This window comes from Oncorhynchus keta, chromosome 28, assembly GCF_023373465.1.
Source record: "Oncorhynchus keta strain PuntledgeMale-10-30-2019 chromosome 28, Oket_V2, whole genome shotgun sequence".
In the NCBI taxonomy this organism is placed as follows: Eukaryota; Metazoa; Chordata; class Actinopteri; order Salmoniformes; family Salmonidae; genus Oncorhynchus; species Oncorhynchus keta.
Genome location: NC_068448.1, coordinates 6,072,265 through 6,085,035, shown reverse-complemented (window position 1 = coordinate 6,085,035; position 12,771 = coordinate 6,072,265). Strand labels below are relative to the sequence as shown.

General features: G+C 44.3%; 1 protein-coding gene and 1 long non-coding RNA gene across 22 annotated transcripts in view; one reads left to right on the top strand and one right to left on the bottom strand.

Moving 5' to 3' along the window:
- Positions 1-9,633, top strand: part of LOC118381636 (protein-tyrosine kinase 6-like) — a 38,994-nt gene extending 29,361 nt beyond the window's left edge. Inside the window, exons 5-8 of the mRNA XM_052484570.1 lie at positions 1,377-1,535; positions 3,641-3,822; positions 6,491-6,644; positions 8,753-9,633. Coding sequence (XP_052340530.1) covers positions 1,377-1,535; positions 3,641-3,822; positions 6,491-6,644; positions 8,753-8,940 — 683 coding nt within the window. The 3' untranslated portion in view covers positions 8,941-9,633. The remainder of the gene's footprint in view (positions 1-1,376; positions 1,536-3,640; positions 3,823-6,490; positions 6,645-8,752) is intronic.
- On the bottom strand, positions 9,524-10,317 carry LOC127913126 (uncharacterized). Of its 21 annotated transcripts, none has more exons than XR_008084811.1 (4): positions 10,051-10,317; positions 9,996-10,017; positions 9,633-9,962; positions 9,524-9,588 (listed from the first exon to the last, which is right to left on the bottom strand). It is a non-coding gene; the product is annotated as an uncharacterized LOC127913126 (long non-coding RNA). The 21 variants fall into 21 exon arrangements; XR_008084805.1 differs by having other exon boundaries at positions 9,633-9,896; positions 9,930-9,951; positions 9,985-10,316; XR_008084806.1 differs by having other exon boundaries at positions 9,633-9,852; positions 9,886-9,962; positions 9,996-10,316.
- Positions 10,318-12,771: the final 2,454 nt, after the last annotated feature.

The following is a 12,771-nucleotide window of genomic DNA, read 5'->3' as shown; positions in this document are numbered from 1 at the left end:
CCTGTACCGTGTCCATCCCTGTACCGTCCCTGTACCGTCCATCCCTGTACCGTGTCCACCCTGTACCGTGTCCATCCCTGTGTGTCCATCCCTGTACCGTGTCCACCCCTGTACCGTACCGTGTCCACCCCTGTACTGTGTCCATCCATCCCTGTACCGTGTCCATCTCTGTACCGTGTCCATCCCTGTACCGTGTCCATCCCTGTACCGTGTCCATCCCTGTACCGTGTCCACCCCTGTACCGTGTCCATCCCTGTACCGTGTCCATCCCTGTACCGTGTCTATCCCTGTACCGTGTCCATCCCTGTACCGTGTCCACCCCTGTACCGTGTCCATCCCTGTACCGTGTCCATCCCTGTACCGTGTCCATCCCTGTACCGTGTCCACCCCTGTACTGTGTCCATCCCTGTACCGTGTCCACCCCTGTACCGTGTCCATCCCTGTACCGTGTCCACCCCTGTACCGTGTCCACCCCTGTACCGTGTCCACCCCTGTACCGTGTCCATCCCTGTACCGTGTCCATCCCTGTACCGTGTCCACCCCTGTACCGTGTCCATCCCTGTACCGTGTCCATCCCTGTACCGTGTCCATCCCTGTACCGTGTCCATCCCTGTACCGTGTCCATCCCTGTCCCCTGTGTACCCCTGTACCGTGTCTATCCCTGTACCATGTCCACCCCTGTACCATGTCCACCCCTGTACCGTGTCCATCCCTGTACCGTGTCCATCCCTGTACCGTACTGTGTCTATCCCCGTACCATGTCCACCCCTGTACCATGTCCACCCCCTGTACCATGTCCACCCTATCCCGTACCGTGTCTATCCCTGTACCGTGTCTATCCCTGTACCGTGTCCATCTGTGTTTGTGATTGGTTACGTTCCTGACCCATTACTGATGCACCTACTGTATCCCCCAAGACACACTTACACACATAAACACCCACCCTTACCTTCACCCTCACCTTTACCTTCACCCTCACCCTCACCCTAACCTTAACCCTCAACCTTAACCTCACCCTTACCTTCACCCTCACCCCACACTCACCCTCATCCTTACCCTCACCCTCACCCTAACCCTAACCCTCAACCTCAAACTTAACCTCACCCTTACCCCCACCCTCACCCCACACTCACCCTCACCCTCACCCCACCCTCATCCTTACCCTCACCCTAACCCTCAACCTTAACCTCACCCTTACCCCCACACTCACCCTCATCCCCACCCCCACCCTCATCCTTACCCTCAGCCTTACCCTCATCCTTACCCTCATCCTTACCCTCAGCCTTACCCTCATCCTTACCCTCAGCCTTACCCTCATCCTTACCCTCATCCTTACCCTCATCCTTACCCTCAGCCTTACCCTCATATATTTTCAGACTCGTTGAATGACCATGAGTTCCAGCGTGAGGTGCAGATCCTAAAGAAGCTGAGACACAGACACCTGATCTCCCTGTTCGCCGTCTGCACCTCCTCCTCTCCCTACTACATCATCACTGAACTCATGGAGAAGGGAAACCTATTGAACTTCCTCAGAGGTTAGTCAGCCAGTCTTCTAGCCAGTCTTCTAGCCAGTCCTCGAGCCAGTCCTCTAGCCAGTCCTCTAGCCAGTCTTCTAGCCAGTCCTCGAGCCAGTCCTCTAGCCAGTCCTCTAGCCAGTCCTCTAGCCAGTCCTCTAGCCAGTCCTCTAGCCAGTATTTCAATCAGTCCTCCAGCCAGTCCTCTAGCCAGTCCTCCAGCCAGTCCTCTAGCCAGTCCTCAAATCAGTCCTCCAGCCAGTCCTCTAGCCAGTCCTACAGCCAGTCCTCTAGCCAGTCCTCTAGCCAGTCCTCTAGCCAGTCCTCTAGCCAGTCCTCTAGCCAGTATTTCAATCAGTCCTCCAGCCAGTCCTCCAGCCAGTCCTCTAGCCAGTCCTCCAGCCAGTCCTCTAGCCAGTCCTCAAATCAGTCCTCCAGCCAGTCCTCTAGCCAGTCCTCCAGCCAGTCCTCTAGCCAGTCCTCCAATCAGTCCTCCAGCCAGTCCTCTAGCCAGTCCTCCAGCCAGTCCTCTAGCCAGTCCTCCAGCCAGTCCTCCAGCCAGTCCTCTAGCCAGTCCTCCACCCAGTCCTCTAGCCAGTCCTCCAGCCAGTCCTCTAGCCAGTCCTCCAGCCAGTCCTCTAGCCAGTCCTCCAATCAGTCCTCCAATCAGTCCTCTAGCCAGTCCTCCAATCAGTCCTCCAGCCAGTCCTCCAATCAATCCTCTAGACAGTCCTCCTGCCAGTCCTCCAGCCAGTCCTCTAGCCAGTCCTCCAGTCAGTCCTCCAATCAGTCCTCCAATCAGTCTTCCAGCCAGTCCTCCAATCAGTCCTCCAGCCAGTCCTCTAGCCAGTCCTCCAGCCAGTCCTCTAGCCAGTCCTCCAGCCAGTCCTCCAGCCAGTCCTCTAGCCAGTCCTCCACCCAGTCCTCTAGCCAGTCCTCCAGCCAGTCCTCTAGCCAGTCCTCCAGCCAGTCCTCTAGCCAGTCCTCCAATCAGTCCTCCAATCAGTCCTCTAGCCAGTCCTCCAATCAGTCCTCCAGCCAGTCCTCCAGCCAGTCCTCTAGCCAGTCCTCCAGCCAGTCCTCTAGCCAGTCCTCCAGCCAGTCCTCCAGCCAGTCCTCTAGCCAGTCCTCCAGCCAGTCCTCCAGCCAGTCCTCTAGCCAGTCCTCCAGCCAGTCCTCGCGCCAGTCCTCTAGCCAGTCCTCCAGCCAGTCCTCTAGCCAGTCCTCCAATCAGTCCTCCAGCCAGTCCTCTTGCCAGTCCTCCAGCCAGTCCTCTAGCCAGTCCTCTAATCAGTCCTCCAGCCAGTCCTCTAGCCAGTCCTCCAATCAATCCTCCAATCAGTCCTCCAATCAGTCCTCCAGCCAGTCCTCCAGCCAGTCGTCTAGCCAGTCCTCTAGCCAGTATTTCAATCAGTCCTCTAGCCAGTCATCTAACCAGTCCTCTAGCCAGTCCTCTAGCCAGTATTTTAATCAGTCCTCTAGCCAGTCCTCTTGCCAGTATTTTAATCAGTCCTCTAGCCAGTCCTCTAGCCAGTATTTTAATCAGTCCTCTAGCCAGTCCTCTTGCCAGTATTTCAATCAGTCCTCTAGCCAGTCCTCTGGCCAGTATTTCAATCAGTCCTCTAGCCAGTCCTCTAGCCAGTATTTTAATCAGTCCTCTAGCCAGTCCTCTAGCCAGTATTTCAATCAGTCCTCTAGCCAGTCCTCTAGCCAGTATTTCAATCAGTCCTCCAGCCAGTCCTCTAGCCAGTCATCTAACCAGTCCTCTAGCCAGTCCTCTAGCCAGTCCTCTAGCCAGTCCTCTAGCCAGTCCTCCAATCAGTCCTCCAGCCAGTCCTCCAGCCAGTCCTCTAGCCAGTCCTCCAGCCAGGCCTCTAGCCAGTCCTCCAACACACTCCAATATGTCTCTATGACTCGGAAACAGGCCGTACTGTACATACAATGATCTTTCTGATAGACATTTTTGAAAGTGGCTTCAAATATAATTTGTTTTCTCAACAGTCAAAACTAAAGTATTTTAACGGAGTATCTGCTTAAACATGTAATACAAGTGTAATGTACAGCCACATGATAAGATAATCTTTACTAGAGGTCCATAGTTCTGACCAATCAGTCTCTCTCTCCAGGTTCAGAGGGTTCTCAACTGGACCTGGTGTCTTTGGCGGACATGGCAGCCCAGGTGGCTGATGGGATGGCGTATCTGGAGGAGCAGAACAGTATCCATAGAGACCTGGCGGCCCGAAACGTCCTGGTGGGAGAGAACTACATCTGCAAGGTGGCCGACTTCGGACTGGCCAGGATCATCAAGGTTGGTCTAATCGTTAGTGAACAGACTCATGTAACATAGGATGGTATCGTAGCGTCTCTCGCCAGCCTGAGGGATGCAACGACTGACAAGGTAGGTTCTAATAACTGAAGAACTACACCTGCAAGGTGGCTGACTTTGGACTGGCCAGAATCATGAAGGTTACTAGGGTCCCAGCAAACAACAGACATTCCCTCACCTTTAGAAAACGTTCATTTAGGTTATTACTCGGACTGGCCAGAATCATGAAGGTTACGAGGGTCCCAGCAAACAACAGACATTCCCTTCACCTTTAGAGAACGTTCATTTAGGTCATTACTCGGACTGGCCAGAATCATGAAGGTTACTAGGGTCCCAGCAAACAACAGACATTCCCTCACCTTTAGAGAACGTTCATTTAGGTCATTACTCGGACTGGCCAGAATCATGAAGGTTACGAGGGTCCCAGCAAACAACAGACATTCCCTTCACCTTTAGAGAACGTTCATTTAGGTCATTACTCAGACTGGCCAGAATCATGAAGGTTACGAGGGTCCCAGCAAACAACAGACATTCCCTTCACCTTTAGAGAACGTTCATTAGTGTCAGCGATTGGGTGCAGAGATGTAGCGGAGTCAGGCGCAGGACACAGGTTTGAGCAGCACAACGGAGTTTACTCAACGAAAAATACAAGCAAAATTCCAAATAGGAAAATGCATACAAACTAACACCTACAACAACCACTAAGACACCAACAATCACGGACAGAACAGACATGTATGCCAGAGGGTTAAATAAGGAACATGATATGGGGATTGAAACCAGGTGTAATACAGACAAAACAACACAATAAATTAAATGGTGGAAAAGGAAATCGGTGGTGACTAGAAAACTGGCGACGTCGACCGCCGAACACCACCCGAACAAGGAGCCAAACACCACCCGAACAAGGAGCCGAACACCACCCGAACAAGGAGCCGAACACCACCCGAACAAGGAGCCAAACACCACCCGAACAAGGAGCCAAACACCACCTGAACACCACCCAAGGAGCCAAACACCACCCGAACAAGGAGCCAAACACCACCCGAACAAGGAGCCGAACACCACCCACCCACCCGAACAAAGAACAAGGAGCCCACCCGAACACCACCCGAACACCACCCACCCGAACAAGGAGCCGAACACCACCCGAACAAGGAGCCAAACACCACCCGAACAAGGAGCCGAACACCACCCACCCGAACAAGGAGCAAGGAGCCAAACACCACCCGAACACCAAACAGGAGCCGAACACCACCCCCGAACAAGGAGCCGAACACCACCCGAACAAGGAGCCGAACACCACCCGAACAAGGAGCCGAACACCACCCGAACAAGGGAGCCGAACACCACCCACCCGAACAAGGAGCACCACCCCGAACACCACCCGAACAAGGAGCCGAACACCACCCACCCGAACAAGGAGCCAAACACCACCCGAACAAGGGAGCCGAACACCACCAGAACAAGGAGCCCAAACACCACCCCACCCGAACAAGGAGCCGAACACCACCCGAACAAGGAGCCGAACACCACCAGAACAAGGAGCCGAACACCACCAGAACAAGGAGCCGAACACCACCCGAACAAGGAGCCGAACAAGGAGAAGGGGCCAGCTTCTGCGGAAGTCGTGACAATTAGGACATTACTTGGACTGGCCAGGGTCATCAAGGTCAGCAGGGATAAACCTGGAGTGATGGTATGTGTTTGCGTTTGTGCCGTGATTGAGTGGACGTTTGGTTTTCTCTATCCCAACTGGTACTGTTAACAACTAGGAGAGAGAGCTTTCTACTAAGAATACAGCTATACCTGGACATGGCAAGGATATATTCTGGGATCTGTTTCCTTTGTGTCTGTGTGTCTCATTTGTGTCATGATGATTGGTCCTTGGGTTTTCCCAATTCCATTTGTGTCATGATGATTGGTCCTTGGGTTTTCCCAATTCCATTTGTGTTATGATGATTGGTCCTTGGGTTTTCCCAATTCCATTTGTGTCATGATGATTGGTCCTTGGGTTTTCCCAATTCCATTTGTGTTATGATGATTGGTCCTTGGGTTTTCCCAATTCCATTTGTGTTATGATGATTGGTCCTTGGGTTTTCCCAATTCCATTTGTGTCATGATGATTGGTCCTTGGGTTTTCCCAATTCCATTTGTGGCATGATGATTGGTCCTTGGGTTTTCCCAATTCCATTTGTGGCATGATGATTGGTCCTTGGGTTTTCCCAATTCCATTTGTGTTATGATGATTGGTCCTTGGGTTTTCCCAATTCCATTTGTGGCATGATGATTGGTCCTTGGGTTTTCCCAATTCCATTTGTGTCATGATGATTGGTCCTTGGGTTTTCCCAATTCCATTTGAATACCATTAAGAACTGGGATAGACAACATTCTCCAAAGCATTTTACAAGAAAATAAAGCTCAGTGCATTTTAGTTTGAAGTAATTGTATTCAGCACCAGCAAATTTATTTTGATTGAACATGGTTTATATTGTTAAAATATACCCAGAATTTGTACAAATATTTTTAAACCACATTACTTTGTTTGCTGTTTACGAAGAACATGTTTTCCTCTCTTCCCCCACAAATATATTTGTATTAATAATTTGCAGTATCGTTACATCCTCGTTCGGTTTGTCTCCATCCTCAGGAGCCCTTCTACGTGTCTGAGGACAAAAAAATCCCCTACAAATGGAGTTCCCCGGAGGCCATCAGCCATGGACGTTTCTCCAACAAGTCAGATGTCTGGTCCTTTGGGGTTCTGCTCTACGAGATATTAACCTACGGGGGGATTCCATACCCAGGTATGTCATGTTTCACCTAACCCAGTTGGTTTTCGCAATTTTGTTGTAACCCTGAACCAGCTCACCTGATCGACCTGATCCAGAGCTCGATGATTAGTTGATAAGTTGAATCACGTGCTAAATCTGTAAACTATTAAATTCATAGAACAGCCTGAGGGTTTCTGAGGAGAGGATTGAAAGCACCTGATCGAACCAGTATACAGGCCAAGCCTCTGCCTGGCTGTGTGGTATAAATCCTTGTATTATGCACAGTAGGCCTAAAGACCAAGAGATAATTGCCTCAGGCTAAGATCTATTCTGATCTTTTATCCACAAAAACTTATTTTTTGACGAATGACATCAGATCTAATTCACAACAGTTTTTTTTTCAGAGCTAATCTGATTGGTCAAAATACCAATTAGTGGGAAAAAAAAGATCAGAATTCGACTGCCTGTCTAAACACAGACTACAATTTCTTCCTTCTTTAGGGAGTGTTTCCTGGTCATTGTGCTCTCGCTTCTGCTTTGCTCTTTGGGTTTATAGTGAAGCTTGTAGTTCTACAGTGTACATAGTGTACAGTGCATTCGTAAAGTATTCAGACCCCTTGGCTTTTTCCACATTTTGTTACGTTACAGCCTTATTACTTTTTTGTTTGTTGCAAATGTATAAGAAAAATATGTATTTATATATATATATATATATTCCATTTACATAAGTATTCAGACCCTTTACTTTGTTGAAGCACATTTGGCAGCAATTACAGCCTCGAGTCTTCTTGCAAGCTTGGCACAAGAATGATGGAGGATGATGGAGGCCACTGTGTTCTTGGAGACCTTCATTGCTGCAGAATGTTTTAGGTACCTTTCCCCAGATCTGTGCCTCGGCGCAGTCATGTCTCGGCGCTCTACAGACAATTCCTTCGACCTCATGGCTTGGTTTTTGCTCTGACATGCTCTGTCAACTGTGGGACCTTATATAGACAGGTGTATCCCTTTCCAAATCATGTCCAATCAATAGAATTTACCACAGGTGGACTCCAATCAAGTTGTAAAAACATCTCAAGGATGATCAATGGAAACAGGATGAGCTCAATTTCGTGTTTCATAGCAAAGGTTCTGAATACTTACTTAAATAAGGTATTTCAGTTTTTATTTTTAAAACATTTGCAAAAATTTCTAAATGACCTGTTTTTGCTTTGGCATGATGGGGTATTTTGTGTAGATTGATGAGGATGTTTTATTTGTTCGATCCATTTCAGAATAAAGATGTAATGGAAAACAAAATGGAAAAAGGGAAGGGGTCTGAACACACTTCCTAATGCGCTGTACCTCATGTGGATTTGTGTTCTCTCAGCTTCTACCTGTGTTGTCTGTATATCCTGTTTATCGTCTCTCTGTATATCCTGTTTATCGTCTCTCTGTATATCCTGTTTATCGTCTCTCTGTATATCCTGTTTATCGTCACTCTGTATATCCTGTTTATCGTCTCTCTGTATATCCTGTTTATCGTCTCTCTGTATATCCTGTTTATCGTCTCTCTGTATATCCTGTTTATCGTCTCTCTGTATATCCTGTTTATCGTCTCTCTGTATATCCTGTTTATGGTCTCTCTGTATATCCTGTTTATCGTCTCTCTGCATATCCTGTTTATTGTCTCTCTGCATATCCTGTTTATTTTCTCTCTGTATATCCTGTTTATTGTCTCTCTGCATATCCTGTTTATTGTCTGTCTGCATATCCTGTTTATGGCCTCTCTGTATATCCTGTTTATGGTCTCTGTATATCTTGTTTATTGTCTCTCTGTATATCCTGTTTATCGTCTCTCTGCATATTCTGTTTATTGTCTCTGCATATCTTGTTTATCGTCACTCTGCACATCCTGTTTATCGTCTCTCTGCACATCCTGTTTATTGTCTCTCTGTATATCCTGCTTATTGTGGCAGCACCATTTCACAGAGTCAAATTCCTGTACATGTATTTGGTGAATTAAGGTGATTCCGATTAGGCCTGGGTTACTGTTATACCACTTTTTTGACAACTAGTGATGTAAAAAGGGCTCAAGAAATAAATGTGATTGATTGATTGATTGATTGATTGATCGATCGTATGGCCCTTGCTCTGTAATCCAGGCTACAACAACAACGAGGTATACCGTCAGATCATCGCTGGCTACAGGATGCCAGCCCCAGAGAAATGTCCGAACTTACTCTACAAACTCATGTTGGCCTGTTGGAGTGACAACCCTGCAGACAGACCGGACTTCAAGGAGCTCAGGCGCAAACTGGAGAACATCAACCGCTATGAGCTGGAGCAATGAGCCTGAACCATAGAAATGGACAGTCATCAGTGTTTAGAAATAACCCAGTTTCTTTTTTGTTGCATGGACATTGCCATTGACTTCCACCATTTTTAAGTAGTCAACTGGGTGGGACATCCTATGGGTTAAGGACAGTGGAGGCTGCTGAGGAGAAGGGGAGGACGGCTCATAATAATGTCTGGAACGGAGCAAATGGAACGGCATCAAACACCTGGAAACCATGGAAACCATGTGTTTGATGTGTTTGATACCATTCCACTGATTCCACTCCAGCCATTACCACGAACCAGTCCTCCCCAATTAAGGCGCCACCAACCTCCTGTGGTTAAGGATCACATGATTCCACTCAGGTCATCAGGAAGGATCAGCCAATGAATTATACTTGAGAGAACTTTCTATAAACTGCAGGTGGCAGCAAATCACCAACTTTGGCTTTTCTGTCATTGGTTAAGTCAGGAACAGCTTCTCCCTGGCATGGAACACTTTGTTTCGATTGTAATAAATGTACACGAAAGGACAATATCTCTGACTTTCAAATCATTATTTTACTTGTCAACTTTTTTTTCTTCATTTGTAACGTACCTGTAACGTACCTGTAACGTACCTGTAACGTACCTGTATCGTACCTGTAACGTACCTGTAACGTACCTGTATCGTACCTGTAACGTACCTGTATCGTCCCTGTATCGTACCTGTAACGTACCTGTATCGTCCCTGTATCGTACCTGTAACGTACCTGTATCGTACCTGTAACGTACCTGTATCGTACCTGTATTGTACCTGTAACGTACCTGTATCGTCCCTGTAACGTCCCTGTATCATCCCTGTATCGTACCTGTAACGTACCTGTATCGTACCTTTAACGTACCTGTATTGTACCTGTAACGTACCTGTATCGTCCCTGTATCGTACCTGTAACGTACCTGTATCGTCCCTGTATCGTACCTGTAACGTCCCTGTATCATCCCTGTATCGTACCTGTAACGTACCTGTATCGTCCCTGTATCGTACCTGTAACGTCCCTGTATCATCCCTGTATCGTACCTGTAACGTACCTGTATCGTCCCTGTATCGTACCTGTAACGTCCCTGTATCATCCCTGTATCGTACCTGTAACGTACCTGTATCGTCCCTGTATCGTACCTGTAACGTCCCTGTATCGTCCCTGTATCGTACCTGTAACTTACCTGTATCGTACCTGTATCCTTATCTTGTTTCAGCTTGTACATTAAGTCTACATGTGCTGCAGTTCATCTACGATTCATAATAATGTTTGCTAATACTACAAATACAGGTGTCTCCTCAGGGTTATAAATTCACCACTGAACACACGTAAAACAAATGAACCTCTTCTACAACAGGGTCGTTTTTACCTCCTTTTACCTTAGTGTTTCCTTACATTTATAACTGTCACTTCAGTGTTTCCTTACATTTATAACTGTCACTTTAGTGTTTCCTCAGATTTATAACTGTCATTTTAGTGTTTCCTTACATTTATAACTGTCACTTCAGTGTTTCCTTATATTTATAACTGTCACATTAGTGTTTCCTTACATTTATAACTGTCACATCAGTGTTTCCTTACATTTATAACTGTCACTTCAGTGTTTCTTTACATTTATAACTGTCACATCAGTGTTTCCTTACATTTATAACTGTCACTTCAGTGTTTCCTTACATTTATAACTGTCACTTCAGTGTTTCCTTACATTTATAACTGTCACTTCAGTGTTTCTTTACATTTATAACTGTCACATCAGTGTTTCCTTACATTTATAACTGTCACATCAGTGTTTCCTTACATTTATAACTGTCACTTCAGTGTTTCCTTACATTTATAACTGTCACTTCAGTGTTTCTTTACATTTATAACTGTCACATCAGTGTTTCTTTACATTTATAACTGTCACTTCAGTGTTTCTTTACATTTATAACTGTCACATCAGTGTTTCCTTACATTTATAACTGTCACTTCAGTGTTTCCTTACATTTATAACTGTCACATCAGTGTTTCCTTACATTTATAACTGTCACTTCAGTGTTTCCTTACATTTATAACTGTCACTTTAGTGTTTCCTCACATTTATAACTGTCACTTCAGTGTTTCCTTACATTTATAACTGTCACTTTAGTGTTTCCTCAGATTTATAACTGTCATTTTAGTGTTTCCTTACATTTATAACTGTCACTTCAGTGTTTCCTTATATTTATAACTGTCACATTAGTGTTTCCTTACATTTATAACTGTCACATCAGTGTTTCCTTACATTTATAACTGTCACTTCAGTGTTTCCTTACATTTATAACTGTCACTTCAGTGTTTCCTTACATTTATAACTGTCACTTCAGTGTTTCCTTACATTTGTAACTGTCACTTTAGTGTTTCCTCACATTTATAACTGTCACATCAGTGTTTCTTTACATTTATAACTGTCACTTCAGTGTTTCTTTACATTTATAACTGTCACATCAGTGTTTCCTTACATTTATAACTGTCACTTCAGTGTTTCCTTACATTTATAACTGTCACATCAGTGTTTCCTTACATTTATAACTGTCACTTTAGTGTCTCCTTACATTTATAATTGTCACATTAGTGTTTCCTTACATTTATAACTGTCACATTAGTGTTTCCTTACATTTATAACTGTCACTTTAGTGTTTCCTTATATTTATAACTGTCACTTCAGTGTTTCCTTACATTTGTAACTGTCACTTTAGTGTTTCCTCACATTTATAACTGTCATTTTAGTGTTTCCTTACATTTATAACTGTCACTTTAGTGTTTCCTTACATTTATAACTGTCACATTAGTGTTTCCTTACATTTATAACTGTCACTTTAGTGTTTCCTCACATTTATAACTGTCACTTTAGTGTTTCCTCACATTTATAACTGTCACTTTAGTGTTTCCTGACATTTATAACTGTCACATTAGTGTTAGTTTCCTCACATTTATAACTGTCACATTAGTGTTAGTTTCCTCACATTTATAACTGTCACTTTAGTGTTTCCTCACATTTATAACTGTCACTTTAGTGTTTCCTCACATTTATAACTGTCACTTTAGTGTTAGTTTCCTCACATTTACAACTGTCACTTTAGTGTTAGTTTCCCCACATTTATAACTGTCACTTTAGTGTTAGTTTCCTCACATTTATAACTGTCACTTTAGTGTTAGTTTCCTCACAGTTATAACTGTCACTTTAGTGTTTCCTTATATTTATAACTGTCACTTTAGTGTTTCCTTACATTTATAACTGTCACTTTAGAGTTTCCTTATATTTATAACTGTCACTTCAGTGTTTCCTTACATTTATAACTGTCACATTAGTGTCTCCTTACATTTATAACTGTCACTTCAGTGTTTCCTTACATTTATAACTGTCACATCAGTGTTTCCTTACATTTATAACTGTCACTTTAGTGTTTCCTTACATTTATAACTGTCACATCAGTGTTTCCTTACATTTATAACTGTCACTTCAGTGTTTCCTTACATTTATAACTGTATACTCTATATATTATTATTATTATATTATTATTATTATTATATATTATATATTATTATATTATTATATTATTATTATTATTATTATATTATTATTATATATTATTATATTATTATTATTATTATATTATTATTATTATATTATTATATTATTATATTATTTATATTATTATATTATTATTATATTATTATATATTATTATAACTGTCACTTTAGTGTTTCCTTACATTTATAACTGTCACATCAGTGTTTCCTTACATTTATAACTGTCACATTAGTGTTTCCTTACATTTATAACTGTCACATCAGTGTTTCCTTAC